Here is a 19,668-nt window from a genome sequence, read left to right as displayed (position 1 = left end):
TTAGTTATCAACAGATCTGTTACTACGATTATGACATAATTTCTTACCAGCGGACATATTAAAGCCGATTGATGTGTGTCTAAAAGACGACTACGCATGGGTATCACAAGCGACTATCAAGTCACTGCGTTCTCTCCTTATTTAGAAAACTTGGAAAGCTATAGATAATGGCTTTCAGATAGGTGCTGTTGTTCTTGACTTTCATAAGTCTTTTAGTTTAATTCAACACTAACTCTTACAGACAGTATATCCAATCAGATACGTGACTGCATTAAGAATTTCGTGGCTTATAGAACCCAGCACACCGTTTTAATTATTAGTAGCCACTGGAAGTGAATGGAACAATGCGAGAGAAATCAATAGTAAATAACGTTGATATGATGCCTTGGTGTAAACAGAGTCATTTAAGCAGTCATTCTTAGGTCATTCCATGTGGGAAATATGGGGAGAGGGGGGGGGGGGGGGCACGTGCCCCCGTGCCTTCCTTTCACCCCCTCCACCCTCTGAAACCGCCCTTGTTTAGAACTATATCAAATTAAAAAAGGAAAAAAATGTAAACTGAATGATGTAGTGAAGGTAAAAATTAGCTTTCTGTAATGCGCAATGCCTGTAAGCATTGATTGGAAGTTGCTCTTACCTATGAACGGTTTTATGTATGTTATTTCTGTATTTTACTTGTTTGTTTAGTTATTTACCATGATCTTATTAATGCCGTTAAGTGCTGTCCTGTAACAACCTACATCTTACAACAAAGACACAAATAACATCACATGTCATGACAGAGAATTGATAGTATTTTATTGATTTATAATATTTACGTTAAATCTCAAAACTTACTAGACGGGAAGAAAAGATGACAGGAGTAAGGAAAGGAGACAATGAGGGTGCCAAATGAAACACATCTGAGACTTCATGAAAAATGTTATGAGAAGCTACAGATTGTGGAGGTTCAGGGTCTCTATGGAAAATAGAGACTGATTTCCGTTGTTTCAAGAGATGAACCATTCGTTTTGTTTTCCAAGTTAGATTAATTCCGCCGATGTTTCGAGACACATTTTATCACAGCGAGACGCATGTTACATACAAGAATTTAATTAGGAATGAGAGTGAAAATTAAAAATAATGTAGAAAGTAAAAATCTGATGTTCCTTGAGTGTCACTGGTAAATTTTTTTATTTTATTTTATCGTTCTTGTTTTACACGCCTAGTTCCGTAGGCCGAAATTAAGAAGCAAATCTCGATGATCGTGGAACGTATCAATAAATGACATTACAACAGAAAAGTAATCACAAATAAAATAAAATGTTTTGTATCCTAAAAGACGATAAGCTATAAGTTTATATAAACGCAATCAACAGTGTAACTCAGGAATTAGCTTAATTTTTCAAGGAACTCCTCCACAGAATAGAAGGATTGACCTGTGGGGGAACTCTTCAGTTTGGGTTTGAAAGCACGTGGATTACTACTAACATTTTTGAATTCTTGTAGTAGATTATTAAAAATGGATGCAGCAGAATACTGCACTCCTTTCTTCACAAGAGTCAAGGAGGTACTATTAAAATGCAGATTGGATTTCTACCTAGTATTAATTGAGTGAAAGCTGTAAATTCTTGGGAATAGGTTGACATTGTTAACAAGAAACGACATTAAAGAATATATGTACTGAGGGGCCAATGTCAGAATACCCAGACTAACGAACAGGAGTCGACAAGAGGTTCGTGAACGTACATCAATTATTGACCGAACCGCCCAATTCTGAGCCAAAAATACCCTTTGAGAAAGGAAAGAGTTACCACAAAATATAATACCATATGTCATAAGTGAATGAAAATAAACAAAGTAGACTACTTTTCGTGTCGATCTATCGCTTACTGCAGCTGCTTTTCTAGTAGTAAAAATGGGAGCATTAAGTCTTTGAACAAGATCCTAAACATGGGTTTTCCAAGGCAGTTTACCATATACCTGAACACTTAGAAATCTGAACTGTTTAGTCTCCCTACTCAATTTCTATTCTTTGTAAACAGAATGTCAGTTTCGTTGAATGGTGCGATAGCAACTGTGAAACCTGATCTTGCTGTGATTTAGCGCATGAGCATAGGTGCTGAACACAACATCCTCTACTATCAAGCTAGTTCATATGCAAACAGAAATATTTCAGAATCACCTGTAATGTTAGAAGGCATATCATTTACATAAACCTTATGTTTGAGAACAGCTATTTATTGTTGTTATTAATGAGAATACGATATAGCAAACATAGTGTGAGGTAATCCCACCAGGATAATCAACTTGGCCGAAGGTTTTGCCTGCTTCTTTTGTGTTTCAGTTTTCAGAGAGTGCTTTCAAGTGTTTCTGTTTGCTAATTTGTTGTTGTGTTTTTGGATGTAACCAGGAGGGGAGCCACAGAACTAATCACATTTCTCTTTTCAGAGGCTCTGCTTATTTTTTGATAAAACGTATTTGTGTAAACTATGAATTCCCTGCCCAGTCTGCCCCCTGACCCTGCCCCACGCCTCAGCTGCCGACGGTCAATGTGATGGGTCGAACACGAGGTTTTCAGTTTCAGAACCAACAAATTGCCACCTCACTGACGACGGTACAACAGCTATTGGCTGCACAAGCTGCGTCGGCTGCACACCCACAACTGACCAGCCAACCAGCCCAGCAAGTGCCGTTCCGGAAGAGGAGAGGGTTGAATATCCAAGCACATTTTCAAGTTCATTGTGTTCAGGGTGCTGTAAAGTTACAATAATTCCTTTCGATTGCGGTGTCAATACAAAAATTATTCCCGACCACGTCTCGCGACGAACTCAGCTATAGCCAACTAATTTCTGCACTAATTCAATTCTGTGTCCAGCAAGTCCAGGTAGCCGCAGCTAGGTATCACTTCTTTTGCTCGCAGAAAAAGCCGGAACAGACGTACCGCCAGCGGTGCACGGAGTTAACGGGTATGACTAGCAAGTGTAAATTTATGTGTAGTTGTGGCAACTTTTAGAGTGATTTAATGATACAGGATGCAGTGACATTCAATGTCCCAAATAGTAGAATACGGGAACAGATCTTAAAGTACTCTGATCCATCAATTTCCCAAGCATTGCAAATCTTACAGAAATATGATTTGGGTGTCTTAACGGCCGATTAGTTTGATGGGGCCCTGATTTGTCGGGTCGAGTCGCTGCTCGTTCGCGACCGCCCAAAGCAGCCACGACAACGAGTGCGTACTCAGTCACGCAGGCAGCCACGTAGTCATGTAAACAGGCCTATGAATTTAGCGAAGTCTTGCCCCAGATGTTTTGCTCGCCATAAAAGACAAGATTGCCTATCCCTTGACGCAACGTGTTACACGTGTGGAAAAAAAAGCCATGCCCAAGCAGTTTGTTTGAACGGCACAAAAACGCTAATTTTGTCCGCTCCCAGGAAAGACAGGCTCGAGCACATGCAGTATATGCTGTGCTTTCAAATCCTACAACAGGTTCTGACACAAGATTGTGCCTCCTTCTCGCCCTAACGATGTGCAACGACGTTCTAACAAACTGTTTGTCTCATTACGAATTGCTGGCCCTGGTGTGAACTTTCAGTTAGCCACAGGTGCCTCAGTAACTTTGCTTAATCGTGCCACGTATGAACAGTTGAGCTCACCACGCTTTTCTAAATCTACCAAGCACCTCAATTCTTACAACGGACAGTGCAGTTTACCTGCCACTTACAAATCTCACACTAGGACAGTGAATTTTACTGTGCTGAAATCAAGAGACGGTGAGAACACATTCGGTTTAGATGCCTCTGATTAGTTTGGACTTAGCATCCGAGACAATGTACTTCTAGTGTCTCCTTTTGAACCAACAGAGAGTGTCGAGTCGAGTTCTTGGTTAAAGAATTTCCTGAACTACAATGGTCGTTTAACAAGTAAAGCCCCACATTTTTTTCTCAGAACATATTTATTGTTAAGAGTCAGACACTGACAATATGCATCAACATGTCTTGCCCATATCCTATTTTTCTACGGAGTCTCCAACACGTTCTATGGCCGTACGCCAACGTTGTTGAAGAGCCTGCTGGTAAAAGCGCACGAAGTGCTGCACCCAGCTTTCGTCCCCCGCAACGATCCGTGACAGAACTGCCTCCCCGTCGGTCTCAAAACGCTCCAACAGTTCAGATGAAATGGTCTTTCTTTGAATCTTGTGGTCCGCTGTGAGCATTCGTGGGACCATCGTGAGCACCTCTCTGAATGTCAGAGAGTCTCGATTATTGCAGACGCACTTCCAAAGCTGACCGACACCTGTAGAGCCAATTGTCGAGTTGTGATGCGCCGGTCGGCACGAATAATGACATCCGTACGATTTAGCGTGTCTGGAGCAGTGGCTGTGACGGGGCGTCCCTAGCGTGGCTCATCATCGAGATCTGTTTCTGACTTTCCTGAGGCTGTAACTTTCTTTACCCATCACCCAACTGTACTCCTATCAACTGCAGCATCGCCATACACTGTACACAAACGTTTATGGATGTTCACCACGGTTTCTTTTTGTGCACACAAGAATTCAATGACAGCACGCTGCTTGTAACGTGAGTCGTATGTAGACGCCATTTTGACGCTGTACTATGGCTCTGCCATTTGCCAGAACGGTTCGACACCTCACCGGCGCACAGAACAAACATCAAATGTGAAGCACCAACAAGACGTTTGTCTATGTATATTAACGGCTTTTTTTAAAAAAAATGTGGGGCATTACTTATTGAACGACCCTTGTATTTTCAGATGAATGGGAAAAGCTAGTAACTTTGTAGCATACACTGAAAGACAATGCACAGGCTACGTTTTTCTGGACCAGCCCCTTTCCAATTGCTTTAAGAGACAAAGTAGCCAGTGAATTGAAAGAATTGCAAGATAATGGTGTAATTGTTTTGTGGTCGCTTTCGCATTTGTGTTGATTACAAGTCTACAGTCAACCCACGGACAGTAGTTGACACTTCTCCATTGCCTCGACCTGAGGAATTCATGGACAGGCTTGGTGCAGGACGTTACTTTTCTAATACAGATTTGTGTAACACCTACTTGCAAATTCCATCGGATGAAGAATCACAGAAAGTTTTTGGTGTTAATATACACTTAGGCCTGTTCAAGTACTTGCTTTTGCCCTTCTGCAGTGCTTCCGTACCCGCCATTTTTCGACGTTACTTAGAACAGCTGACTGCAACTACCTTGACGATGTTGTTTTTCTCAGGTCGTACACCAGAGGAACACATTGCAAATTTGCGTACTCTTTTTCGAGTGTTGTCAGAAATGCTGGATTCAAGTGTCGCTTCGGGAAGTGTGAGTTTTTTCAAACTGAACTACAGTACTTAGGTCATGTGATAAGCAGTCAGGATGTGCACCCCCTCCGATCTCATTTGCTTGCAATCCATGACCCTGTTCCTCGCAATGTGTCTGAACGGCTGTCAGTACTAGGCAAGATGACGTACTACATTCGGTTCATACCGAATGCCGCTCAGATCGCGGCTCCATTGCATCGCTTGCGTCGGAAAAATGTGCCTTTCGTGTGGACCAAAGACTGTGAAGACGCATTTCAGAAACGGATAAATGCCTTGCTTAGCGACAGATGTTTAGTCAATTTTGAGCCTGTCAAGCCAGTCTTCTGTAAGTCGACACTTCTTCCTACGGGATCAGCGCTGTACTTTCGCACGGAATTGGTGCAAAAGGCAGACCCATTGCTTTTGCCTCAATGTTATTAACTCAAACTCAGTGCAATGGTTTTCAAACAGAAAAAGAGGCTCTCGCTATTGTGTATGATGTGACAAAATTCCATCACTATTTGTATGGTCGCAAGTTCTTTTTAATGACAGATCACAAGCCTTCGCAGTCCTTGTTTCATCGGTCAAAGCCAGTTCCTACTCGCACTGCTGAAAAGTTGCAACGTTGGGCATTGCTGCAGGATCAGTATGAAATTGTGTACAGACCGACGGCAAAGCATGGCAATGCAGACGCCCTATATCGCCTTCCGAGTGGCCCAAGGTCTGAATTGCTGGAATCTGTTCCCTTGCACCACCGAAAACTGCACAGGCCACGGAAGCAGGCGAAGATCTGAAGATTTTGTTGCACTACATTCGCACGTCTTGACGTCACTCAGTGTACAGTACCCAGAACTCAGCTGTGCTCCGATATCGGCATAACCATTGAGTTGAATAGCTTGTGATTCTAGTTCAAAATGACAGTGAACAATTGCGTGTTCTTATTCCCAAAGTGTTGCAAAAGGATGTGTTGCGATTGCTCTACCAAGAACAGGGGGGGAATTCTTCACACTAAACCGTTAGCGCGCCGGCACTATACTTGACGGGTCATGGACGCCCACATTGAACAGATGACGCCACAGTGTCGCGCATGCGCGGAAAACCAATCCGCTGCGCCACAGACATTCTCATCTTGGCCTGAGACTCAATCGCCATGGCAACGAGTACAAGCTTGACTTTGCAGTACCATTTTGAAACGCTCATTGTCTCATTGTGGGAGACTCTTTTAGCAAATTCCCATCTGCGGTGCCAATGGCTTCTACCACATCACGTAGCACCATTCGAGCATTGTCTTCCATATTGGCACAGAAGGTGTGCCAGAAGTACTTGTGTCGGACAACGGATCACAGTTCACTTGACGTGATTTGGAACAATTTTTTGAATTAAATGGCATTCGTCACTTAACAAGTGCTCCGTTTCACCCGCAGTCCAACGGAGAAGCAGAATGCTTCATACACACTTTTAAACAACAATTGATCAAGTTTCATACCACCGAAACACAGGAACAGGGGCTACAATTCTTTCTCGCCCACGAGATGGAACGTTACCGGCGGAACTCCTGCTTGGCCGCCGCCATCGGACGCTGCTACACTTCCTTCACCCACCGCAGCATCCGGCTCCGCCAATGGTAAGCAAGTATTGCCCTGCGCCGCGCGATCTTGTTCTTTTCAGGGTTTATGGCAACTGTGGGTGCTAGGGAAGAGGCGTGATCCAGGAACGCATTAGCTCTTTCGTGTACTCGATTGCAGGTGCCGACGGTTATGTGTGATCGCAGACCGAGCATCACCACAAGGCAGGTCTCGAGATACGGACGAGCACTCGCCCCAGTTGTACGGACGACATTGTTAGCGACTACACTGACGAAGCCTTTCTCTCATTTGCCGAGAGACAGTTAGAATAGCCTTCAGCTAAGTCCATGGCTACGACCTAGCAAGGCGCCATTAGCCTTATATAGTTTGATAGTTATCGTATGAAATGTCTCATCAAGAACGATGTATACAACAAGGATTAAAAGTTAAGTAATAGCAGCTACGTACTTTTCTTTATATCATTCAATAAGTATCCTGTTTCAGACCTCTATCTAGCCTACGTGAGATTACGCGTGCCTTTCGGCTACTTCAGTGTGGCGTAGCTGTCTTGTTACGCCACAACAACAATATTATCATGGCATGGTTTTTGGTCCTGTAAAGATGTAATTCCGACGCCAAGAATAGGGCGAGGCCAAAGGTACCGCCGTGACTGCATCACCGCCATGGTAACAACCACCGGTGGCACCAGCCTTCCACTAAATTGTTTATATTTGGCTTTCTGGAAATGGAGCATGCATTTCTGAACTTTGGTGACTTTAATAGTAGTTGCTAAATACTCTATCTTACACCCGTGATTATCCCAAATCAAAAACCTGGACAGGAATCCTATCCTCGTGAATTTAATTCCGAGTGTCCTAATTTATTATGGAAAGACTTATTTGGCAGCTGTAAAAATAGTTATGATTGCTTTCTAATGTGTGGAGTTATAGTGTGTAAAGTTCAGTTTTATAGTTTGAGAAATACTCCACTTCCAGCACGTTTTTAGACCAATCTACAGTCATTTTCTTAAATAATTTGTCTTACTTGAAAAGCTGTCTAAAATAGTAAAGTTAATTTCAAATGAATAAGATTATTAATTGTTGCATTTATGCACTTTGATCAGAATTACAAAGTTTATCGGTGTTCATTTCATGAGAAAGTGTTTAAATTTAAATTTATTGTTGTGTTGGCATTTGCACAGCCAAATATATTTGAGTAGATTAAAAGATTGCTTATCAAAGCACATTTGTTATTTAAAGAGTTCTAGTTTGTTGTGCTTTACTTAATAATCATTTATGAGGATATGTACCCTTTTCATACAGACTTGTGTAGTTCTGTTAATGAGCATGGTTCTTCAACGAAAGTATAAGAGCCTCATGTACTAAGCTAGTTAGTTAAAGAAGAAAAGCAAAGGCCCCTCCAGAGCCAGTGCAGTTAGATTTGCATTCTGTTTAATTGTTTCAAACGGAGTTTAAGAAAAAAATATTTACTGTGTTAGCTATTCTAATGCAAGTTGGTTAATACACAGGCATAGAAACCCCGTACTAAGTAATGGTGTTGTAGAGTATGGTCATTAACAGCCTCCCCTGACTTAAACCAGAATCATTTCATGCTCTTCTCTGTTCAGTATTGCTACTAGTTTCATGTGTATTGGTCATTTGTTACATAAAATGCTGTATCTAGTTCATTTAAGGTACGTTTTGGTGAGAGGGATATGTTACTGTTTGCTGTCTCATTGGCCATTTGTTTGATTTTCAAATTAGTAGTCCATTTATCTGCAAGGTTAAGTTACTGTGTTATAGTTTGAATTGGTATAAATATAGAGTTTAGTGTGTGTGTCAAGAAATGTTAGGTTAGCCTTAGCACTGCCTTCTGCTTAATTATATTGCTAGATACAAGAATGCCTAATTATGCTGGCGTCCCATATTAATATATAATGTTACAACTTGTTTTTGTGGTGGGAGAACGTCTGTTCCTGACCCACCTGTTTACTGTTGGTTATACTCCGCTGGAGTGTTTCGAAAACGAATCCCTGTTTGAGTGTTCTGTTCCCATTAGGTTATCTCAAGGTCAGCTTTCTCAAAAATTCCTCACCAAGGTATAACGTTAGCATCGATTGACGTTAAACGTAACCAGTGTTACTGTTACAAATACACTGAAATCGACAAGGATCAATGTAATTAGCTTCTTGTCGATTCATAGCCAGCTTTAAGTTGCCGTGGTGCTGTAACAGGTAGAGTGCCAGACTGGCGCTGGAGGTCCCGAGTTCCATCCCATGTAGGAGTGGGGTTTTTTCCTCGTTTCAGTCCCTCCAAAACGGCTCCAGGTCCACTTAGCGTGCTGTCGAACAGAATAGCCAGTTTTAAATGCGCCGTCACTTTGTACAACGTAGTGTTGGTCTTGTGATGTTTTCGAAATTAGATAACGCTACGTATTTCAGTTCCTTCGAGCATATAGAAAGAATAAATGTTAGTCTGTAATCAGATACTTTTCTTTGTGAGAGGTTTTATTTTAGGCTAGCTTTGAAAAATTCTCTAATAACCAGAGAGTTGCAGTTTTCTGGTCTTCACGACGTATTTCCCTTGTTGTCTAACTGCATGCTATTGGCTTGAGAATATGGGAGACACGAGGAAACCACTGAATAACGGCTCTCATTACGTATAACATGCTTAGGAGACAGCAGCAGCAGCGCATCGCCTTTAAAGGGTAATCTGAGACCTCATTCAGCGTCTACACATAGGCCAAATGTCGTTACTGAAATATGTGTAGTTATCTGATTGCAAGTCCGAGCGCTTTTAATATCATTCTATCTCTTGTAGGTTACTTTAAAAAACTGAAGCTAATAGTTTTGCGACGACAAGTAAATAAACATAGCGTTACCTGCTTCGCACCAACGGCCAGTGAATCCGTAGACGCAGGCGCAGCGGTCATCAACAATGCAGCGGCCGCCGTTCTGGCAGGGCTCCGAGCACAGAGCTGTGGACACAAGCAACATCTTTCTTACTTAGATGCGTTAGAGACGCTATACCACCTTGTCGCTTCAAGCGGAATCTACCTATTTGGCTAAGAAATGGAACATCGTAGCTGCTGAGAAAATCTCAATGTGAACGTCGGAAGCACGCTGTAAGCTGCGCTGAGAAAGTCACTAGCGCAACAACCGGCTCAAAATAATTATCGTCATATCTGCGTTAAAGAAACAATACTACGTAAATTAATGGAATTTTCCGGATTTCGGTCAGTTAGCATACTTATCTCGGCACGTGTGCTATTACCACGGGAATGAGAATTTTCAATTCGTTACAATGAAAATGAAGCTGAAAGAATACTATGTATGTCTAATAAGATAAAAGCTGTGGCATTAATTCCGTGTAACTCCAAAACTGGAACTTCGTAAGCTCAATAAGGCTGTTCGGACACGTCGCTGTTGTCTATAGGTAGGTTTCTTACCGAGAAGACTGCAAAAATTGCAGGAAGATCTGCAGAAGACCGACGATTGGTGCAGTAGCCAGCAGCTATCAATGACTCTCAAAAACAAATCTTCACTTCCAAACGTTACATTCAAATGAACAACAATTTTTTTATCGGCGAAAAGATCTTTGGAAACGCTTTCTTCAAAATAAGCCTCGATTGAAGAGCTGTTTTCCAGCACAGTAAGAAACCTAACAAGCAATAGCAATGTCATCATTCTTCAACAACCTACACCGCTTGTTGCTCGACAGAAGGCAGATCATTAAAGGAACAATGAAACGGTAGGGCCGGCCAAGAAGAACATGTAAAGGGCCGTCGAAGGCTCGGAGTTGTCGCCATTGCTGTTCAATCTGTACTGCCCGAGAAGGAAAGTGAAACACCCAGAAGACATGATTGGATGCCAATGTAATTTCGTACACGTACACACCAGGAATGTAAAAACTGAAACTTGCATACGGCATTGTTGGGCGGGAGTCCCCTGCTGGGATGTTTGACCTCGTGGTGCAAGTCTTTTTATTTGACACCACTTCGGTGACGTGTCCGTCGATGAGGTTGAAATGATGAAGCCAACATATACACCACGTCCCGAGCGGAGAAAATCCCCAATCGGAGCGTGAATCCAACCCGGGACACCGTGATAGAGAGTCAGCAGCGCTAACTACGAGATCAGGGGCTGCTGGCGGCGCATATGTACAAATGATTCCCTGTGACAGGTAGAACGGTCACCGCAGTGTATTGGTGCTGTTCGTGTTTAGGGTTGTTACCAGACCCAACAGGTTACACAAGGGGCGTGAACAGCGCAGGATGTCGAGTGATCACTGTGGAGAAGGCGGGGGAGCCGTATACGCGCGTGACGCACGAGGCTGGGTTATCGGCACTAGGCAGAGTTTGGAAGGCGCCTTAGAGTAGATCTCCATTTGGTTAACTGGCCGAATTGTGTAATATACAGACATGTGCAGCACACCGATGTGACAGTGGCCGGCACTGGACTGCATGGGAATTTTTCAATGCAGGCATACTCGCCACCAAGGTGCCTAACCACCAGAAAGAAGGAGAGCCGTATTTTGCACTGAGGCCGTCGTAACTATTTCACCTCTGCACCTGCTGTCAGGAGAAGTAACCTTCTGTGTCATCCCACACCGTTGGCTGGAGACTAGCAGTAACCAGACATGGAGTTACCAATGCCAGTCAGACGCTCGAACCACTTTAATTCCATCTGTCACATTAAAACCGCTATATCTTAGGGAACTATGATATAAATAGCGTTCCGCAACTGTGAAACCCTGGTTTGGTGTAAGAGAGGGCCTGATGGCCCTAATCAGATCAGGTTAAATAGATAAATAAATAAATAAAATTAACAATATATAGGGTGTCCATAAAGTCCTAATACCATTTCAATAAATCATAACTTGGAAATTATTGCTTATAGAGCATTGTGGTTTGTTGTAAAACATTTAGCAGCTCTCAAAGAATTTTTATGTTTTGCCAGAAGTTTGATGAGGGCCCTGCTCGTGCTTCATAAAATTTTAAGGCGATAATTCGAGTTCTGCCCATGTACAGGTCAATATTGCAGAATCAACAGTTCTGATTGCTTCAGAAATGCGTGGTGCTGCGTATATGCAATCCTTGATGTAACGCTACAGAAACAAGTCCAATGGCGTGACACTGGAAGAGCATGGGGCCACGCGATAGGACCACCACGACATAAGACCTTATATCGACTGCGGATGCATCTGCTATGGTTCAGCAACACAAAGTAGCCTAGAGAAACTAGATAAGTGCCAGTATTAAGCCGTCAGCGTCTGTTCTAGAGCCTTCAAATTGACTCCAACTAATTCTTTGTCGGTAAAAGTAAACGAAGCACTGCTAGTGCTACGCAGGAAATATATCACTATCAAATTCCTGTTGAAAAGTTTCCACTTCGCACACTACAGTTTGCTGGCAACAATTTGAGAAATCGCCTTGTAGATGACAAGAAACAACCGCCCCGAGCGAATTTTATTTCAAAGCTTTGACTCTGCCTCTGCTACTTCAGCTCACCTTACATTAACGGCTTAATGAAGCTGAACGTTTACATGCCTCTTCGATACATCCATTCTATACAGAATAAGAAAATTTTAGATGATAATTTAGCAGAAAGGCCATCCTTAGGCCAAATTTACACAGATAGGTCTAAACAAAAAGACGGGACAGGAAGTGGGCAACTGAGGGGCAAATTGAAGTGGTCTAAAGTAGTGTACATATTCACTGCAGAATTTACAACCATTTGAGAGAAATTTAAATACCTTCAGTATGTTAAGAAAAAGTTTTCATCATTTTATAAGATTCGCACTCACCGTAGATTCTGTTTTACTACGATGCCAACAACACCAAAAAATCGAGTTAATACATTGCGGAAGAAGTTAAGAAGCTTACCGTCTAAATAAGACTATCATTACGTTCTGGCTGAACGGAAATGAAGAAGCAGATACTCTGGCCAAGTGAGCTGTTCACACTAGTTTTGTGAAACTCTAAAGTTCCACCTTACAATATCCACCATATGTCATGGAATGGGTCGCAAGGGAACGAAAACTTGCACCAGTCTTACGAAAGTAAACTGAGACACGTGATTGCAATGATACCTGATCTTCCATCATACTCTCGGTACCAAAACTGCAGATTCAGCAGAGACTTTATAGTGACAACGATATGATTTCGATTTAACCATGGAAGATTCTGGCAGTAGTAGGGTAAGGTACTTTGTGGAGCGAGTGGCCCATTGTTCCTCTTATGTAAACAAGACATGACCCTTATGTAAACAAACCAGTCACTTGGCTGATGCCATTATGTGAATAAAATGATGACAGATGCTTTGATTATAATGTGAACAGACCTCTCACTCTGACTAATGACCTTACGTAAACCAACTGGTGGCCAGATGCACTCTTAAGTTATGTTTATGCTAGTGGAATTTGTGACCCACACGTAAAAATAACGTTCACTTTCGCCCTTTCAATTTGCGGCCTTCCTCTTTCCTCCCCCCCCCTCCCCCATTCATCTTTTCCTTCTGGTCGAATAAAAAATGGCGGGAAATTAATATGGGCATTATCCTATTGGCTGAGGTATAGTAGTGTATGTTGGCTATAATTTATTTCCTAACTAGCGCTATAATTTGTGTCACCCTGATCATAATTACTATAAATTATGACACAATGTTATTCCAGTTATCTTGATTAACTAATTAACCCTTTCACTGCTGTGGATGTGCTTACGCATCCAGCTACGCTGCTTCCCATGTGCTGTGGCCATGAATACGTGTGCCACTTGGGCTTTCCTGCAGTGCTATGGACATTTGCATGCGTGTTGAGCCGCCGACCTCTCACTGGTGGGGACGCGTTATTTCCATGTCTCAGTAAAAGAACAGTTCAGTGAACTCATCATACAACATATGTGGATCATTGCGTGCTAACATCTGTAAAAACCTCGTTTTGATATACTGAATCGTGCATGAGATACGACGATTGTTATGACCACATGATTGACAATGTACAAGGGGGTGAATTGGCACTTGCACGCTATCGTCCACCGGATATACGAGGGTTGCCCAGAAAGTAATCCACCGCATTTTTTTTCTTCAACAATTCTTTATTGCACATAATGAGAATTACACACATGAAAGAATGGTGTTTTATCCACACCCCCTATTTTTCCATGTAATCTCCATCCCGTTGTATGGCCTCCCTCCAGAGCGAAACAAGGGCGTGTATGACCTGTCGGTACCAATCCCTGTCCTGGTGGCAGAACCAGTGCTTCACTGTGTGAATTGCCTTCTCATATCCTCAAAATGTCTTTCACAAATGGCATCCTTTAGTGGCCCAAACAAGTTGATGTCCGAGGGGGCTAGGTCAGGGATGTAGGGTGAATGGGGTAACACTGTCCAACCCTGTTTTGCAGTGTGTTCAGCAGTCCTCAGACTTATGTGGGGTCAAGTGTCATCATGTTGCAGCAAAATGTCTCCTGGGTTGCCACGGTGCTGAAGTCGCCAGAAGCACGTTTTGAGTGTTGTTAATGTGTTAACATATGCTTCTAAATTAATGTTGCCACCTCTTGGCATCACATCAATGAGAATCACACGTTCAGTCCCAGAATACGGTGATCATGGCCTTACCAGCGCCAGCAGTTCTTTGAATGTTTTCTTCTGTGGGGAGTGGGAATGGCGCCACTCCATCGACTGTTGTTTTGTTTTGGATCCAAAATGGTGAACCGACGTTTCATCACTTGTCATAACACGGGACAAGAAGGCCTCCCCCTCAGCATCAAACGTTTCAACAAATCAAGGCTAATGTTCTTTTCTGTGCGATTGGTGTTCCACCATTAGACTCCGCAGGACCCATCTTGAACACACTTTTGAATATCCAAGACTGCGGATAATTGCATTCACACTTCCTTTGCTGATTGACAGATGCAGCGCCAACTGCCCAGTCGCAATGCGTCTGTTCTCGCGAATGACGACATCAGTTCGCTGCAACATCTCAGGTGGGACAGCCGCTGGAAATCGTGGAGCTCCACCAAACCGCCTTCTTATGACCTCACTCTCCGTGTCCAGTGACTAACTGTACTTCTATCGACAGCAGATACTCCATAGACTTTGCACAAGCATTTGTGAATATTCTCCACAGTTTCTTCCACTGCAGTGAGAATTTCAATGACGGCACGTTGCTTGTAGCGTACACCGCCTACAAAGGCCATTTTGAAACTGTCCTGCAGCTATGCTACCTGTCGGAAGTGACTGAAACGTGGCGCGCTCACTCTGGAATCTTCAAATAATACATGCGTAACGTTTCGCATTCGTAGCATTGTTTTCGGTTGACAAAAAAAGAGTGCATTACTTTATGGGGAGCCCTTGTAAAGCCCAATAATTCGAGAGCGAAACGAGATATTGTTCTGCCCTCAATTTTAAATAAAATTTCGGTACTTTGCCTACATTTCATCCACTGCTATGTGCGATCTAAAATCAACCATAGGCAAAGTTTACGCAATGTGTTTTGCCTCTGCAAAATCTTTGAAATTTCGTGTCATGTTTTACTTCATTTGATGCAGCGCAGTAACTATGGCATAAAACGAAAGCAATTCAGTCCTTTATCGAGCGAAGATATCACACTGTATGATGTACAAAAATCAAATTGTTCCATCTAATAGTTTTCTTAAAATCGGATGGAAAGCATTTCATAGCTGGTTGCAAGTCCGCATGGACAGAATGGGGCGCGTCGTGCACGACCGTTCGTCGGATACAAAACCCAATAACTCGAGTACGAAATGAGATATCCTTCTGCTCTCGATTTTAAATAAAATTTCGTTATCTCGTCTACATTTAATTCCCTACAATATATAAGCTAAAGTCAACCATATCCAATGTGTATGCAGTGCGTTTTTAGCTCTGCAAACTCTTTAAAATTTCGTGCAATGTTTTACTCAATTCGATGCTACGAAGTAAGTATGATGGATAACGAGAAGAAATTCAGTTCTTTATCGAGTGAAGATATCAGACTATAAGGCGCGCAAAAACAAAATTTTTCACTTCGTAGTTTTTTTTAAAATCGGCCAGTACGCCATCTCACATTAATCACTGTTATTTTAACCCAAAAATGATGTCATCGCTGTCCAGGCACTTCGACATTGGCACAACAATGCATGACCACCTTCTATTGCTATTTACAATTCTGGGACAATTAGTTCGAGTTTTAGGGCAATATGTTACAATTTTGCTGGAACTGTACTGATTTTTTTTCTCTGTATTCCAAATACCCACATTTCACGATCGTCATACAAAGACACACATAAATATGAGACATTTAATAACTTTTACGACAGTGCTTTATTCAAACAAATACACTATTGCTACATACAAATTAACTAGTATCCCACTGTTTCCAACAACGTCTTTATTATAAAGAATCAAAATGCAGAAAGGCTTCCCCCGAATGCTGCATCGCGCCAATTGGATCACATTGTGTTGAAGAGCCGAAGGCACCGGCTTCTGTGGCGATCAAGCACAGGCGGACTACGGCAGTCACCAGCCACCTTGTTGCATTGCTCACTGCCGTGCTGTGCTCGTGTGCTGTCCACTGTGTGAAATGATTTTAGTACCAACTCCAGGCAGTGTCTGTGTCCATAAACACATTACCCCTCCTCCCACACTCTGGACCAGGGAACAAACAGCCCATTGTTCTGCTCAACGCACCAGCCAAAGTAGAATCCAAATGAAGACTGTGACTTCCAAAATAATGTGTTACAAAAGAATTATTAATTACAAAGCTTATTCGAGCAGTGCGCTCATGTGACGTCGTTTACGTCCTAGCATTAGTGCAATCTGCATTCTGCTTACACTATGTGAACAAAAGAATCTGGACTCCTGCAGTGTGGTCTCAAAACGTACTCTAATTTTATAATTTGGTCTCTTAATAGTCCAGAATATTTCCAGCAATGAGACGCTATTTTATGACGTAGGTGATACTGCACCGCCACATGAGAATTCATGTAATATATACTTTGCAACAATCAGGACTTAAAAACGTGTATGTTATAAACATTACAAGCTCCACACAGTTTCACCATATGCTCTGTATCAGTAGTTCCCAGTCTGGGGATAATTACCAACTGAGGGGTGAAATGTAATTTTCTGAGGGGTGGAAATGAACTTTTTCAATTGTGTTTTGACGACGAAATTAAATTTTTTAAAAGATCATTTCTATCATCATCGTTTCATATGACTATAATACTGATTACGTAAGTTAACAATAAATACTATTTTGTCAACATACTACCATTAATGAATGACATAGTGTGGTGAAGGTTACAGCTTGTGAAACGAAACTACGAACATCATCTTCCTCACATAGTCCACCAACCACACACATATTTTGTACCATGAATCTATGACAGTAAAGCTGACTCATATACATCACTTATTCTTAAATATCTATCGAAAATGCCTTCTCCAATGTGTTGGTAGCTGCTGTAATAGATCAGAAAGTGGTTCATTATACACTTCACAATAGTAAACTAATTGACACCTCAACACGACAGTAACTATGTAATGGCTACTACGCTGCAGGGCCTACAGTGTATTATTATTATTATTATTAGTGTCACTGGTTAGACGCAAAGCATTGGCAGCCCGAAGTCATCCAACTTTTGACAGCTCAGAAGTAAGGAGTTCAGCAGTGAAGTGATTTATAAACAGTAGAGCTAACTGTAGTGTACACATTTAAATTTGGTTGACTTTAAATGAAGGTGAAGAGGACGCATTTGTTGTAACAAGCGTCTACCATCAATGTGGATGGTTAGCTTTCATTTCTGACAAGGTGTTGTAGGTAGAAATCACGATGCACTGAGAATTGCTTCATAACTATAAAAAAGGCTGACGGAAATAAACAGTACCAAATGTCTCACTGACTCATTTGTTTGTGGTTTAATAAAATACCTACAAAAACTAAATATCAGTTAAACATGAAAGTGTTTAACGTTATATATTATTCATTCTAAAGTTTAGTTAGGTGCCAATGCTGATGATGATGTGTAGACGGTGGCGGGGGGGGGGGGGGGGGGGGGGTTGAGCTAACAATTGATTCATTCCACCCAATGGTAATAATGGTCTCAGAAAAGTTTGGGTACCTCTGCTCTTTATGAAGGCTGCAAAACTGGAGTATATGGCCAAAAAGTCACGAACCATAATGGAAGAATACAATCTGCTACTGAAAAAAGAGGAGACAAGCTACACTAAGCAATGTATACTTAGAGGTGCATCAGCTGTCCTACTTGATCATTGCTATGGAGAATTATTAATCCATCATTCTCCATATTTCTCACCATTGACAAATGTGCCATTAAAATTACTTTATGAGTGAATTTAGTTTATCATACCAGTTGTTTAAACAACAGGATTGGGAGTACTATTAGCAATTAATTGTGACGGAGAATATGTGGCGGACTGGCCATTGTACATTTTGTTATTCCATAAGTCTTCAGAAAAGAACACCCTAACTGCTACTGCTCCCACAAATACGTTTCTCCAAAGATCGTTACATATTGTGCTTGCATAGGAATGGAATCCAGTACTATTCTATTATATTATTGCTAGAAACAGTAACAACCACAAAAAAAAAAACAGGAATGAGTTTGCGGAATGACCTAAAGTGGAATGGCTATATACAGCAAAAGTAGATGACTGGCTGAGAGAAATCTTAACGAAATGTAAATCATCCAGGAAAGAAGTGGTTTACAAAACATTATTACTGATAAAATAATGATACTTGATTGATTGTGGCTGACGTGTGAAGCAGCCGCGTCATAAATATGATACAGAAGATAGTGTTGGAAGCTCCAGCCGCAACCATCGCATATATAGAGTAGTGATCAAAAGAAAATGATAAAAGAAATTAAGGCAAAAGATAATCTCTTTCTCTCCATCAGTACATGTGTGAATAGGAACGAAAATCAATAACATTGTCACGATGCAACGCTGCGGAAAACTCTGTTCTCTACAGGAGGGTTTCAACACTAGTAGGCTGTTGCAGTTTACAAGAAGACTGAGCCGTGGTAAAATTTGCTGTTTTGAAGAGCGCGCCGCAGCGCGTAGTGTAAAGCAGTCGCCTTCCGTTTCTGGCGGTGGCGCCGCTGTGGCAATCGCAGCTTTGGTGTCTCCCTCTGGTGGGAAAGGGGAAAAGTTGCCTGTTCACGTGCATTTAAGGGGCGCTATGAGCTCGGCAGGGGGTCGGTCTGTCGGTCTCGGCGAGTCTGGTCAGTTGGTCAGCCGGGTCAGTGTGGGGCAGTCAGTGTCTGTCTGTCGTCCGGAGTGCTAGTATGTGTTAGGCCGCCAGTCTGCTCGAGTTTGTTCAGGCAATGGTCATTGGCCGTTGGATCGATCGGTTGGCCGGTCGCGCACTGAGACACAAGATGACTTGTCCGTCTTGAGCGTCGGCGCATGTGAGGTCGTCACATCAGTCCCGTGGGCCGCGCCGTATAGCGAGGGGTAGTGGCTTCGTGGCCGTCGCTAGAGCAACAGGAGCCAACCCACGACATCGGTGTGGCCGGCGCGAGCTGCGACGCCGTGAGACGGGAGATCGGTGCTCCTTCCTGGGTCCGTTGAAGCGGCTGCCAGCGGACGGTTCGGGAGAGCGTTTTGGGGGTGCTGCGCCAGGTCTTCGCCAGACATCGCAGTTTTTTAGAAGTTAAGTGATTCGTGATATGTTGTTTCATTTACTTGTTAAATTCGACTTGTTTTCTTGGTCAGTCTCTCGTCCCAACTTGCTCGTCTGTCTCCCGTCCGTATTTGTTAGGCAGTTGGTTTCTGTCTGTCTGTCGGTCT

The 19,668-nt window shown here is 42.5% G+C and overlaps 1 protein-coding gene across 1 annotated transcript in view; it reads right to left on the bottom strand.

Moving 5' to 3' along the window:
- Window positions 1-19,668, bottom strand: part of LOC126412131 (fibrillin-2-like) — a 675,186-nt gene that overhangs the window by 408,337 nt on the left and 247,181 nt on the right. The window contains exon 7 of the mRNA XM_050081574.1: window positions 9,735-9,830. Coding sequence (XP_049937531.1) covers window positions 9,735-9,830 — 96 coding nt within the window. The remainder of the gene's footprint in view (window positions 1-9,734; window positions 9,831-19,668) is intronic.

Source organism: Schistocerca serialis, chromosome 7 (genome assembly GCF_023864345.2).
Source record: "Schistocerca serialis cubense isolate TAMUIC-IGC-003099 chromosome 7, iqSchSeri2.2, whole genome shotgun sequence".
NCBI classification, from domain to species: Eukaryota; Metazoa; Arthropoda; class Insecta; order Orthoptera; family Acrididae; genus Schistocerca; species Schistocerca serialis.
This window is presented reverse-complemented; position numbering and strand designations above follow the sequence as displayed.